Source organism: Octodon degus, unplaced genomic scaffold (assembly GCF_000260255.1).
Source record: "Octodon degus isolate 3935 unplaced genomic scaffold, OctDeg1.0 scaffold00279, whole genome shotgun sequence".
NCBI lineage: Eukaryota > Metazoa > Chordata > Mammalia > Rodentia > Octodontidae > Octodon > Octodon degus.
Genome location: NW_004524855.1, coordinates 585,901 through 600,438, shown reverse-complemented (window position 1 = coordinate 600,438; position 14,538 = coordinate 585,901). Strand labels below are relative to the sequence as shown.

At 54.3% G+C, this 14,538-nt stretch overlaps 1 protein-coding gene across 14 annotated transcripts in view; it reads right to left on the bottom strand.

Annotated features, from left to right (window-relative positions):
• Positions 1 to 9,678: 9,678 nt before the first annotated feature.
• The window catches only part of Ahnak (AHNAK nucleoprotein), a 25,557-nt gene continuing 20,697 nt past the window's right edge, over positions 9,679 to 14,538 (bottom strand). For 12 of the 14 annotated variants that reach the window (XM_023707055.1, XM_023707064.1, XM_023707058.1 and 9 more), the window contains one exon: positions 9,679 to 14,523. In XM_023707055.1, the coding sequence (XP_023562823.1) occupies positions 10,459 to 14,523 (4,065 nt within the window). In that variant the 3' untranslated portion in view covers positions 9,679 to 10,458. Of the gene's footprint in view, positions 14,530 to 14,538 lie in introns of all 14 variants that reach the window. The other 2 variants (XM_023707052.1, XM_023707063.1) reach the window with 2 other exon arrangements.

The window sequence follows — 14,538 nt, the reverse complement described above, 5'->3', positions numbered from 1 at the left end:
GAGCATGGAAAGGCCTGAACTTTTCCAAGTGGGTCCTGGTCCCTAACACTCTGACCTCTGTCCCCAAACAGAGCCTTTCTTTCAGAGTGCTTTGCTATGCAAAGAATTCTGCAACAGCTAAAAAAAGTTGCCCCCATTTGCCAAGTTCTGGTTATGCCCTAGCTCCACTGGATGAGCCGGACCCCAGAGCGCCCTTCTTCCGTACCCCTCTGCACCTCAGGCCCCAACACCTCCAATCCCAGACCCGTGCATCCAGCCCCCAGAGCCAGCGCCAGACGGAGCCCGTCGCCCCACTGAAAGCCGCACTCACGCATCCTCCTCAGGGCGAGGCTGTGCCCTGCCACTGTGGCTGCACAGCTTGAAGCTTTGTCCCTCAGCAGGATTCACTCTCCCCACTGGAGCTCAGGGCCTGCTCCTGACTGAAACCCTTGTTACAGCAGGGCAAAGCGAGGGAGACAGAGGACTGCAGGCTCTGGAGATCCCTGTCCTGGCTCTGCCCGGCTCTCAGGACTTCAGCAGATCAGGAACCTTCCAGATCTGTCCCTGCCCTGCACCTAAGGGCAATGAGTAAATAAACCAGGCCAGAGCCCAGGAAGCACCTCTACGGGCCCTGAATCACTTGGCAACACTGGCTCCATGCTCCTCCCCTCATGAAGCGAAGCTCGCACGCTCAGGCCGCCTGACACGGCCCACCATGCTCTGCGGGAAGCAAGGAAAAACCAGACTCTTCAGTCTGCAGTCATCACTTCAGGAAGCACTGGCCCAGGAAGGAAAAAGAAATGCTTCTCCTTGCACAGAAACAGGGAAAGCCGGCCCCACAGCTTCTTGGTGGCATTCAACCCCTGAGACCCAGGGAAAGGCACACTTAGGAGCCTGAGTATGCACCCTGCCCACCAGGCGGCCTTGCCAGGGAGGCTCCACGCCGCTGAGCTGCGTCCATGGCCCTCGTATTTACCTTCTAGGCGCAGCCGCAGCCGCAGGAAGAGGCCAGGCTGGAGCAGAGCCCCCAGCGCAGCCACTTGTCTCCTTTGGGCCCTGCTCCGGGCTCAGCGTCCAGTGCTTTCCAGGGCCCATTGTGTATCTCTGCCCAACATCTCACCAAATGGAAAGATAGAGCCTGGACTACAGGATCTACAGGTGAGGACAGAGGAGGGGTGCGGTCCCAGAGCCCACCATCGGGGGCCTGAGCCCTGGGACAGAGGGAAAGCAGGGCTGGCATGGCTAACGGGGCCACGTGCAGTGGGGGGCAAGGCCTTGTGGCCAGGCAGCATGGAGGGAAGGCACTGGGTATCCATGAGCAGAGTGTGCCCAGCAAGTGACACCCACGCATGGCTCGCCAACACTGGCACTGATGGCAATGAACAGGAGACAGGGGAGGAGGGAAGGGCAGGTGCAGAGGGTGGGCGCTGAGGAGCTGCAGGCACGATGTTCTCAACCAGACTGGAAGTCACCTGTTAGGAAGCAGGGGCCACGTCCAGGTGACTCCCATCAGGGCGGGGGAGATGAGCTCCACTTCTGATGTGGACACTGGAGCCGATGGGAATTGCCAAGGATATATCAGACATAAAAGAAAGAGTGAGGGGGCCAGGGAGATGGCTCAGTAGAATAAGCACTTGCCTGGCAAATGCAGGGCCTGAGTTCAATCCCTGGTTCTGCAAAAAAAGAAAAAAAAAGAAAGAAAGAAAGAAAAGAAAAAGAAAGAGTGAGGCCAGGCACTTCGGTGCACACTGGTGATCCCAGCATTTGGGAGGCTGAGGCAGAGGGGTTAGCCTGGTGAGCTACAGAGAGCCCATCTTAAAAAACAAAGCAAACAAACAAAAACAGAATAGGAGGAGCCCCGAAGATGACAAGTTTTAACCTATAAAGAGACTGAGGGGCTCACCCAGCACAGGCAATAGGAGAACAACTGCCTTGAGCGCAAGGAGCTAGGCAGAGGGGCCAAGCCCCAGCTCTGCTCCCTGAGGGAGACCCGCGAGCAGCCAGCCTTGTGGAGCAGGTCCAGGGTCATGATTACAGGGACGTGCACGTGCACGGGCGCGCACGCGCACACACACACACACTACACACGCTCACAGGAGCCAGGCAGAGGGGCCAAGCCCCAGCTCTGCTCCCGGAGGGAGACCCGCGAGCAGCCAGCCTTGTGGAGCAGGTCCAGGGTCATGATTATAGGGACGTGCACGTGCACGGGCGCGCACGCGCACACACACACACACACACACACTACACACGCTCACACTCACTCAGAGAGGCTTTTAGGGTCTGGGAATGGTGTTGGGGGAGCCCAGGGGAGGGAAGAGTGGATGGACACGAGCCAAGCACGGCCAGTCCCAAGCCACAGCGGGGGGGCTAGCTTCTGGGCTATCAGCGGCAGCGGCCGCTGTTGTGAACTAGCCGCCCCCTCCCCAGGCACCGCTCCCAGGTCACGGCCAGCCGCCAGCTTTCCCAAGAGGCCGTCCATGTGGGTTGGGAAGTCCCAAGTCAGGTCCAGCCTGCTCCTCCTGCCCACATGCGGGCACTCGGGTCCCAAGATGCGGGTGTGCTCAGCCGATCGGACTCGCTCCAGCAATTTATAAAATCTAAGTGGCTTCTGAGCTGTCCAGCCTGGCTCACACCCTGCAAATCAAACTAGAGAATCATCCAGGGTGAGCACGGTGGTGCAGGCCAGTAATCCGGCACTCGGGAGGCTGAGGCAGGAGGGGCACAGGTTTGAGCTCACCTGGGCAACTTGGTGATTCAGCAAGAACCTGTACCAAAACATTTTAAAAGGGCTGCATCACTGGAGAGACTGAAAGCAGGAGAATCACAAGTCTCAGCTGTGTAGTGAGACCCTGCATCAATCAAATACATTAAAAAATAATAATTTAAAAATAAATAAGGGGGCTGGTGAGATGGCTCAGTGGTCTAAAGCACCTACTTAGAACAAGCTTAGCAAAGCACAGAGACCACGGTTCAATCCCCCAGCACCACATGCCAGCCAGCCCCGCCCCCTGGTGGGCTGAGCTGGCCACACACACACACACACACACACACACAAATAAATAAAAATTAAAAAAAAATAAAATAAAAAATAAATAAAAAATAAATAAAAGGGCTGGAAATTGGAAAAGTAATTTCCAGCTCTGGGTTTGTTTCACACGCACACGCACACGCACAGTCAGCATCCTACCTCAGCTTTGGCTGTTACACACACAGGCACATCCTGGCTGAGCTTTTCTGGGAGGGGCGACATGATGGTGCTGTTTTATTCCCTTAATGAGCCAAAATTTGCTCAGGGCAAATGATGTCTAATGTTAGGGTCTTGTTTTGAAGCAGGGCCTTCCCGTGCGGCCTCCACTGGTCTCCAACTCCGAGACTCAAGCACCCTCCTGCCTCAGCCTCCCCGGTAGGTAGCGAGGCGTGCGCCACTGCAACAGTTAATGAATCAAGATGGATCAGCAGGAGACCGGAAGACCCAGAGTCCGCACTCATCCACTGTCCTGCCCCACAAAGCCCCTCTGCACCAGCGGCCACCCCTCGGCCCTTGCATAGAGCAGGCTGGAGCCTAAGGAAAAGCAGGCAGTGGGCAGGAGGCGTGGCTGCCCAGTGCGGAGGGGGTCATCCTCACGTTAGCGGCTAGCTCGGGGGACCTACCCAGGCCTGGTGGCCGCGCTGTTTCCCTCCCGCCCTGGCCCCGCCTCCGAAGTAGGAATCTGCCCAGCAACATGTTACGCATAAGGCAGAGCGCACGAGGATTGGTTATACCGAGGCGGGCCCCGCCCCCACCCAGCCAGCACTGGGGTCGCTGACTTTCTGGGGTCTCGCTGGCGCCGCTCGCTTCCCAGGAGCTCCTGTGCCTCGGCGCTGCCCCCCATCCTAACAGACCCAGGCGAGCACTCTGCCTCGCGACCTCTCCGAGCTGACCGCCGCAGTACGGTGCGCATGAGGTATGATCAGAAGGCGCTTGGAAGATGCATGCATGACAGTGCCTGACTTGGTGTTGCAAAGCCCAAATTCCAGCACTCGGGAGGCAGAGGCAGGAGGGTCGTCAGGAGTTCAAGGCCAGCATGAGCTCAAAGAAAATAATGTGACAGTAAAGTGACCCACCTCGGAATCCTCCCCTTGCTTGCAGCGCACAGTCCTACCGTCCAGACTCTTCCTGCAGCAGCTCAGGCGCGGTCTTTCCTGCGTGTTTCTAGCATACTGTCCTGGCAACCTCGATGTCCCGAGTGGACTCTAGACTTGCCCTTGCCTGGTCCTTGTCACCTTGGGCAAGATCTGGAGTTTGCACGGGGCTAGGTGCAGTGAATGAGGTGCCTGAGGACACACTGTAGTGTTTTCATTTGACAGGAACTGTCGGGAACATTTGATCAATGAGGGGTGATCAAAAATACGGCGAAAGTTTAATTTTTTTTTTTCCGGAACCGGGGATTGAACTCAAGCCCTCGCACTTGCCAGGCAAGTGCTTATTCTACTGAGCCATCTCCCCGGCCCCGCGAATGTTTAATTTTTAAAAATTGGTTACACTAAAAGCCATTGCCCTGAGTCTCCTGGGATGCGCAGCACTCCTGGCCCCTTAGAACACACTCGCCCCACCCTGGCCACCGTGCTCCCCGCGGGGCCGCGGAGGTGCTCCGCGGCTGGGCTCGGGCCCCGCGGCCGCGGCCATAGGTGCTGCGGTTGCCGGGGAGGTGCGGGGCGCTCGGCGCCTGCGGCGACTCTCGGGGCTGTCGCAGCGCCCTCAGCGGCCCTGCCCGTCCCGCTTCCTCGGGGAGGCGTCCCAGAACGGGGCGCGGGCCTGGAGTCCGCTTCCTCCGGGCGCCCGCGGCGCGCCGCTCTCCCGGCAGCTCGAGGGGGAAGCGCCCCCGCGCCGGCCCGCAGAGCCGCGCTCCGCCCGGAAGCTCCGCGGCTCGCGTGCAGACCGCAGCGCCGGGCTCTGCGCCGTGCGGAGAGGCGGAGACAGCTCGGGAAGGCAGCTAGGAAGGGGCCGGGCCTGTCCTTCGCGGTCAGCGTCGGAATGGCCGTGTGGGGCCCAGAAGCCACGCAGATGGAAGGCCCGGGGATCCGGGGCTTGCCTAAAGCCCAGCCCTGGGTGGGAGGTTTAGGCAGGAGTACCTCTGAGAGTCGGAGGCCAGCCTGGGCTAAAGAACCAGAGCCTAAGAAAGAAAGAAATGAAAAACCTAGAAAGACTAAGATAGCTAAATGCCAAATGGAAGCCAGGCCTGGTGGTGCTCACCCATAATCTGAGCGCTCAGGAGGCTGAAGCAGGAAGGTCGTTGTGAGCTCAAGAACAGCCTGAACTGCATTATGAGACCCTGTCTCAAAAAGACCAAATAAATACATAAATAGGGGCTGGGGAGATGGCTCAGTGAACTAAGCGCTTCCCTGGCAAGCACAAGGGTTTGAGTTCAATCCCTTGTTCTGGGGCTAGGGAGATAGCTCAGTAGAATAAGTGCTTGCCTGGCAAGCACAAGGTCCTGAGTTCAATTCTCAGTTCCCGGAAAAAAAAAAAAAATTCCACTAGCCATTCATTAACTTTGTGTGTGTGTGTGTGTGTGTGTGTGTGTGTGTGTGTGTGTAGAACCAGGCATTGAACTCAGGCCCTTGCACCTGCCAGGGAAGTGCTTATTCCACTGAGCCATCTCCCCAGCCCCTCATTAACTGTTTATAGCTTACACCCAAGTGAGTTTCCAAAAGTAATAATAAAAAATGAAGTCAAATTCACAGCCAAAAAAAAAAAAAAGTCCCTGGTTCTGCAAAAATAAATAAATAAATAAATAAATAAATGCCAAAGTTTGTCATAGCTAAATTTTGGAAGCAACCCAAATGCCCATCAACTGAGGAACAGATAAAGAAGTGATATTTTTAGGGACCAGGGAGATGGCTCAGTGGAATAAGCGCTTCCCTGGCAAGTGTAAGGGCCTGAGTTCAATCCCTGGTTCCAGAAAAAAAAAAAAAAAAAAAAAAAAAGTGATATTTTTACCCAATAGAGTATCATTCAGCTATAAAAAAGGATAAATTTGAGGTTTTTATTGGTAAATGGATGCAACTTGAGACCATACTTTTAAGCGAAATAAATCAGTCCTGCACGTGCAAGCATCGTTTTGTCTCTCAGTGTAAGAACCTGAAAAAGTAAATAAAAATCTAAAGGGCACAATAGATACTGAGAAGAGGGAATAAACCTAGTCAAAAGGAGTTAGATGAGGAGGACAGGAGAGGGAGTTGGGGAAAGAGATGTATCTATGGGTGTGAGCAGGATGGCTTGGATAGCTGTACTGTGGATTTCTGCTGGTCTGTGGAAAGGAGCAGTTAATGCTTTTCAATTTTTCCTTTTTCTCTCTTAATTGCTTAGAACTTTTTTCTTTTTTTCTTTCTTCCTCCAATTCTGCATGCATATATCTGGTAATCTGAATGATTAACTTGAAGATAACACTAAGCAATTAAACAAATACTGTCAAATTCATATTTTTTAGTGAAATTCTTTATCATTTGTAATTTTTCTATTTTAACACTTTTTTTTTTTTTGTACTTTAGGGAAGGGCCTACAGGGTGTTCAGGGTTTTACTATTAAATCACACTCAGTGATCGGCCTGTTTACCGCCTCCCAAGAACTGGGATTACAGGCACACCCCACCCTGCCCAGTCTCAATTGCCGTCTCAGCGCACCGGGTTCAGCCAAAAAAATAGCTGAATAATATTCCATTGTGTAAAAATACCACATCTTTCTCAGCCATTCCTCATGTGATGGGCATCTTGGTTGTTTCCAAGATTTGGCTATCACAAATTGTGCTGCTATAAACATCGGCACACATATATCCCTATGATATGATGTTTTCAGATCCTCTGGGAAAATTCCCAGTAGAGGAATGGCTGGTTTAAAGGGGATTTCCAGACCAACTTTTGTAAGGAGTCTCCATACTGATTTCCATAACGGTTGCACCAGTCTACACTCCCACCAGCAGTGGAGAAGGGTTCCTTTTTCCCCACAGCCTCTCCAACGTTTGTTGTTGGGTGATTTCTTTATGATAGCCATTCTTTCTGGGCAGCCAAAAAAATAAATAAAAAAGTTAAAATTAAATATATGCCAAGTGGGATCATGGACAATGAAAGCCTCACTGGTAGATTAAAAAATAATTGTTACCAAGGAAATTATTAGGGCAATTGAGAAGCTTAGATATGGACTCCATGTCAGCTAATATTACAAGGCTCTCTGAACTTAGCTGTAATACTGGAATGTGCAGTGCAGACAGCGAAGTCATGATGTGTGCAGCCAGCTCTCAAAGGACCCAACAAGAACAGCAATAATTACGTCTAGCTGGTGTGGTGGTACGCACCTGTGATCTAGCCTCAGAAGGCTGAGGCAAAGGGATTCCTCGGAGTTTAAAAAAAGCCTGGGCTACAGAATCAAGCTCAAGGCCAGGTTACTTTACATAGTGACATGCTGTCTCAGAAAGTCCTAACAGTAGCAGTAGCAGCAGCAGCAACAGCATCTATGTGGGATGGAGGGAAATACCACCAAGTGCAGGATCCAGGGCAGGAAGCGGTACCACGGACTTGGTCTCCATGCGTCTCTGAAGGTCCAATCACAAATGAATACACTTTAAAAAGGGGAGAAAAGCTGGACACAGTGGCACAGGTCTCTAATCCCACCACTCAGGGGGCTGAGACAGGAGGGTGGGCACGAAGACCCAGGCCAGCCTGGGCTACATCGGGGGACAGTCTGAAAACAAAGGCGGGGCAGGCACAGGGAGCGGACTTGTTACTCGCCTGCCGCGTTCACACCCAGCACCTGCCAGAGTGGACGGAGCCTGGCAAGGGACTAAAGCACTCATGACAGACAGGTGGGTTAGCACCGATGAGCTGGCCTTTTGTGTGCTGACTGGAGCCAGCAGTGTCGTGAGGGGCACCTCTACTCACAACTCATCAGACAGTGGCCAATCACAGGCTCCCAGCAGCACCTGCTTGGCCTAAACAGCCGGCTCCCAAGAGTCATGGAGGGCGGGCACGGCAGGGACTGCAGGGCGGCTCTCCACATCAGCAGCTGGACAGAGTGCCCTTGCCAAGGGCCTGCCAGGGAGCCCGCACTGGTGCTTTTTTTGTTTCCTCTTTTGAGAAATTTGCCACAGTAGCCTCAAATCCTGGATCCCCCTGCGTCAGCCTCCAGAGTAGCCAGGACCGCAGGCAGCTGCCCAGCATGTCTGTGCTGTTGCCCTCCACCACCGTAACCCCCTGCCCCACCTGACCTGTCCTGAGGGTGGACACTGCTGGCCCCTCCTCCCCTGCACGTTTTGCCCACCCCTCCAGTCTCAGGGGCACAGCTAGGCTCCCAGTGTCCTGAGGCGCCCCATCTTGCCAGCTCCCTGCCCCCCGTCTCAGGCTGAGTCTTGAGTGGAGTGTGCAGCAGCACAGGGACTCTGACAGGCGTGGAAGCGCACCTGGGCCAGGTGCTCCCAGCTGCCACCTTGAGCACATCTATCTGGCTTCCGGCCGTGCTTCCCACCAGGCAAGAGGGACATCAGGGAGAACACAGATGCCACATTCACCACACAGTCAAGAGCTGGGGCTGCGGAGGGGAAGAGCTGGGGCCCACAGGGCTGGGGGTGGCTGAGCAGCCTGGCCAGTATGGGGCCACTGTGGGGAGAGTGGGCACGGGAAAGCCCCTATGGCAAGGCGTGGTCACTGCCAAGAGGAGACCACAGAGGCCGTGGGGCATCCTGAGCCCCTCCCCACGTCAGCCCAATACCCGATCTGGCCCAGCACCCACTTCACTGTGCCCAGCTAGAGACTTGGTACTGGGTACGAGCCCTGCTGACCCTTGCTGACAAAATCTTACCAGGGATTAGAGGCTTCCAGGCTTCCATGTGTGTCAGCAAAGGGCAAATCCAAAACCCCCTGCCAGAACGGCATCTCAGCACAGACCCTCACCTGACCCACATGGAAGCCTGGAAGCCCTGAGCCCCACAGCACACCACCCTGACTGCAATGCACAGGCCCCCTGGCCCCGCTACAGTGTGGGCAGTCCTGGGTGTAAGCAAGCTCAATGCCCTCTGCTCTGCAGAGTCCCAGGACGCCTGGGAGGACCGTGCGTACCTGTGAGACCCTGTGGAGAAGCCCATCCACCCACACACACACCACAGGCCTGCAATGCCCAAGACCGGAACAGAAAGTTCCACACCAGGACACTACAAGATAATATGAACTTGTTTGAAATTTTCTCAGCTGTAAGGGATCCAGAAAGCAGAAAAGCCTCGTGTCTTGTGCCCCCACCCCCAGCAGTCTCACAGGGGACATGAAGATGTCCCAAATGCAAACCAGCATGGCCTCACTCATGCCACCTGAATTGCTTCATGCTTACACATCCCTGGGCCCTTTGATGCCTTCCTCATCTCAGGGTATGAAACCCAAGGCCAGGAGGGGAGTAACCTGTCCAGTTCTTGCACTGGAGACAGGCTACTGCCCAGCTGCCTTCCAAAGCCAAGCCACAATGGAGTACCCCCAGGACACTGGAGGCTCCATAGAAGGGGTCAGGGTCAGTCAGGACAGGTGGGGCCCACTGGACACAAGCATGGCCCTCACACCACTTGCTGCAGGCTGAAAGCCTCAGGAGCGTAGGCAGGAAGAGGCTTCCATTGCAGTCAGCCCTGGACCAGCAGAGGAGTGCTGCCTCAGCCTGATCCCCAAACACAGTAGGTGAGGCATGACCATGAGGGTTAATAAACAGCTTTATTTATCTTGTACAGCGTCCACTTCCTTACATTCTTAATTTTGCCATTAAAGTGCCAGAAATTTTCTTAATCATAACATTTGTTAAAAGATAGCAGAACTACCATCAGGAGCACGCTAGTCACGAGTGGAACATTTCTCTTACAAAACACAGGATGGAAGTCCCTTGTGTCCAGCTGGCCGGGGAGTAACCTGCACACAGATCCTACCCAGTTCCCTCCCTCCTGACATGACAGCCAGGACTGCCACTTGCATGGGAGGGCATCTGCGCAGAGCTCACTTCCAGCAGCCACGGCTGTTGGGGCCACACTGGGTACGGCAATTGGCATCAGCTCCAGCCCAGGACAGGAGAGCAGCCACTCAGCCTCCACCACTTCCCCCGCCCAACCCTCACCAACAAAAGCCCCGAAAGTCATCACAATGAAAAAAGTGGGCGTCCATTTCCCCAATACTAACAATGTTTGGTACAAATGAGGATAATAAACAAAAGCTTGCTTAGTAAACAGGAGCTCTCAGCATTCAATGCAAAAAAAAAAAAAAACAAAACTGAAATCTTAAGGCAAATACTGTTGGCTCTTCCCAGGGCCAGCGCACCAAACTCCACGAAGAGTGTTGTCCAGGAGCCCAGGCAGCAGCCACTGCGCCAGGCCACCGCCAGGAGAGGACGGCTCTGCGCTGCCGAGGCTGCAGGTGTCCGCCAGCTTGCACCCGTGCTGCACTCCGAGGATGGGTCTGCAGAGGCGTGCACGGCCACGGCGGCTACTCCTTCCTGGTGGACACCGCCAGCTCTGCGTCTGCAGGCTGGACGCTCACCCTCGTCCCACTGTCATTGCTGGAGGACGACGACAGTCGGCACTTGGAGGCCAGGGGTGCACCACTGCCCTGCAACTTGCCCACTTCCTCATCACTCCCCGTCACTTCATAGTGGCCTTTGCTCTTTGACCCCAGCCCACCAAAGGTACCAAATTTGAGCTTGCCATGCTTGCCTCTCACCCTCCCTTCCTCCACAGACAGCTCACCACCCCCAAACTCCAGAGTCCCTGTCGGGGTGGAAGGCACAGAGAGCTCCCTGTCGTCACTGAAGGAGCTTGAGCGGTGCCTCGGCTTCTTGCTCTTAAACAGAGAGAACTTGCCTTTGGAGGGCGTCTCCATCTCCACTTCTCCCTCCAGGGACCCCAGGCTGGCCTTGGAGCTCTTTAGGTCACCTTTGGACCCAGCAATGGATACCTCCGGCGAGCCTGTGACACTGCTCTTGCCCTTGGGTTTGGAGAAGGGGAACTTTGGCATCTTGATCTTCGACTTCTTTAGCTTTACCTCAGAGTCCTCCCACTCTCCTTCTGTGGCACCAGCCTGCCCTGTCATGTCTGCCTCGGGAAAGGCGACATCCACACCCACCTCTCGGCCTACAAGTTCACGGCCAGAGAAGGTAAACTTGGGGATCTTCATCTTGGGGAATGTGACTCTTCCTGCCCCGCTCTGAATGCGGCCCTGAGCCCCCGACACAGCCAGTCCGAGCTCGCCCCCCTTCACACCACCTTCTAACTTTGGTCCTGACAAGTGCAGGCCTGCGCTGAGAGCTGAGGACACCTGCGGTCCCTTCCACTCGGCCCCGGAGCCTTGGACACTGAGCTGCCCCTCGCCCAGGCTGAGCACAGGGTGGCCAATGCCCCCTGACACCTCCACGCCACCTTTGACTTTCAGGCCCTTTAAGCTGACGCTGCCATCTGCCTCTGGGGAGACTATGCTGTAGGAGGGCCCCGTGACGCTGGCCTCGGGGACGGCCCCATGCAGATGAGCCTCAGGGCCCTGCAGGCTGCCTGTGACGCTGGGCATCACTGTCACACCAGGAAGCTGCAGGTCTCCTTCTAGGCCTTGAACGCTGACTCCTGCAGGAGCCCCTTGCACCTCTCTGGTGGCCCCAAGGCTCCCTGTCACTTTTGGTCCCTGAAGGTTGAAGTCCGTATCAGGTGCACAGAGCTGAGGCCCTTTCAGGCTCACACCCACACCCTGCCCCTTGAGCTCGCCCACGCCTTGTGCTCCCTTGATGCTAACACCCCCACTGGACCCTGGTGTAGAGATGCCCAACTGGGAGAGTTCCATCTGGGGAAGCTTAAATCCCATTTGTGGTGCCTCCAAGCTCAGGTCCCCAGAGCTCATAGAGCTCTTAGGACACTTCACATCACCTGAGGCAGCCAGGTCTCTCTGCAGGTTTGGTCCCCTCAGTGTCACATCCGGGACCCCAACCTCGATGCCTGGCACTTTGACACCACCGCCTCCAAGGGCAAGGCCGGGGCCATGCACCTTCAGGCTGGGAGTAGAAGCATCCAGCTCTCCCTTCAGACTTGGTCCTTTCACATTGAGATCAAGGTTGGGCCCAGAGACATCAGGCATAGAGAGGTTCGAGGCAGGCAGGCCCATACCTGGCCCTGTTAGCACAGCCCCGGGCCCTTGCAGTCTGACATCAAGAGCATTTGGGCCTCCCTCGAGAGAGGGCAGCTGGCCCCCCGCCTCAGCCTCCATGGTGACACCAGGGATGCTGACCTTGGGCACTGAAAGCTTAGGAAACTTGATTTTTGCCTCTGGACCTTGCAGATCTATGCCTGGTCCTTGGAGTCCCACACTGGGGACATCCCCCTTTATCTTTGGTCCTTTCAAGTCAGCATTCATATCAGGCATGGAGGCCTGTGGGGTAGAAATGCCGAAAGAAGGTGCTTTGACTTTGGCATCTGAGCTTTCGATGGTGATGTCAGGTGTACCAAACTTGGCCTGCACCTGGGAGCCTTTCAAGTCCCCTTCTATCTTTGGCCCTGAGATGTCCACACCCGGCATCTTGAACTTGGGGGCCTTCACCTTAACCTCTGGACCCTCCACGTACATCCCCGGTGAAGAGAGGTCCAGATCTGGTACCTGGATTGCACCCTCCATCTTGGGGCTGGGAAGCTGGGCCTCAGCTTTAACTTTAGGCGACTTAATGTCAAACTCTACATCTGGAAAGTACATCCTCCCAAACATAGTCTTCTTTGTTCTGGGAGATTTCACGTCAACTTTAAGTGCAGCATCTGGACCAGCAACACTGACATCCACATCTGGGGCCTTGGGACTGGTGTCAAATTCACCCCCGGCAGCATTCACATCGAAGCCCTGCTTCTTGGCCTTCACCTTAGGACCGCTCATGTGAAGCTTGGGCATCTTGAACTTGCTTTTCTTGCCCTTGCCACCAACATCAACCTCAGGAGCCTCCACACTCAGCTCTGCCTCCGGCAGGGTCACATCAAGTGCTGGCGGCTTGATGTCCTTGATGTCCGCTTTAGGGCCTTTTCCTCCAAATCCAAATCTTGGTTTCTTAAACTTAGGAATTTTCACATCTGGCCCTTCAATGTTAACATCTGGGCTAACCACATGCACATCTACACTTGGAGCTTCCAAGTCGACCGTAGGCCCCATAAGGTCTACTTCACCACCTTCTAACTTGGGACCAGAAACTCCAATTTTGGGCATCTTCAGGTGCAAATCCACATCGGGAACAGTTACTTTAGGAGCAGCTATGTCCAGTGACGGCATCTTCAAGTTAGGGCCACTGAGTTTGGCAGCAGGTCCTTCAAAATCGAGACTTGGTCCCGTAAGTTGAACTTCAGGGCATTGGAGAGCACCTTCAACCTTAGGGACAGACACATCAAAATCTCCTTTCACTTTAGGTCCTTTCAAACTTAGGTCAATATCAGGCATGGAGACCTTGGGGGCCTTGATGTTCATCTCAGGCATCTTGAACTTGGGGCCCTTCACTTTTGCATCTGGACCTTCTATATTCACATCAGGAACATCAATGTCCACCTTGGGCGTCGAGACATCAATGTCGGCCTTGGGCAGGTTCACATCCACCTCTGGGCCCTCTGCTTTGAAGCCGGGCATGCTGAACTTGGGCATTTTCACCTTTGGCATCTTCAAGTGCCAGTCTGGGCCTTTCCCATCCACATCTGGAACATCAAGGTCCACTCTGGGACCTTTGATGTCAACTTCAGGGCCCTTGAGGTCACCTTCCACTTTTGGCAGAGATATGTCCACATCACCCTTCAATGCTGGACCCTTCAGATTCAGGTCAACCTCAGGCATGGAGATCTTGGGGGCCTTGAGGTGCAAGTCAGGTACCTTCAACTTCGGGCCCTTCAGTTTTCCTTCTGGACCCTGAATGTCCATCTCTACCTGAGGGCTTTCCAGATCTCCTTCTAGTTTAGGAACACAAACACCCACATCTCCCTTTAGCTTAGGTCCTTTCAAGTTCAAGTCAATGTCATTCATAGAGATCTGTGGGGTTTTGAAATGGACATCAGGCATCTTAAATCTAGGAGCTTTCAGTTTGCCTTCAGGTCCTTCAATGTCCACCTGTGGCCCCTTCAGATCACCTTCCACTTTAGGTAGTGAAAAAGCAACATCTCCCTTTGCTTTTGGTCCTTTGAGATTTAAATCATAGTCCGGCATGGAAATCTTGGGGGCTTTGATGTGCATTGCTGGCATTTTAAATTTGGGCCCTTTTAATGTTCCTTCTCCACCTTCAATACTGACATCAGGAGCATCAATGCTCATACCAGGACCCCTGATATCAAATTCTGGGCCCTGGAGGTCACCTTCCACTTTGGGCACGGTGGCATTCATGTCCCCCTTGACTTTGGGCCCTTTCAGGTGAAAGTCCACATCAGGCATGGAGATCTTGGGAGCACTGATGTTCATCTCAGGCATCTTCAACTTCGGACCTTTTAGCTTTCCTTCTGGTCCGTCAATGTTAACATCAAGGCCTTCAATGTCCACCTTGGGTGTTGAGATGTCAATGTCCACCTTGGGAAC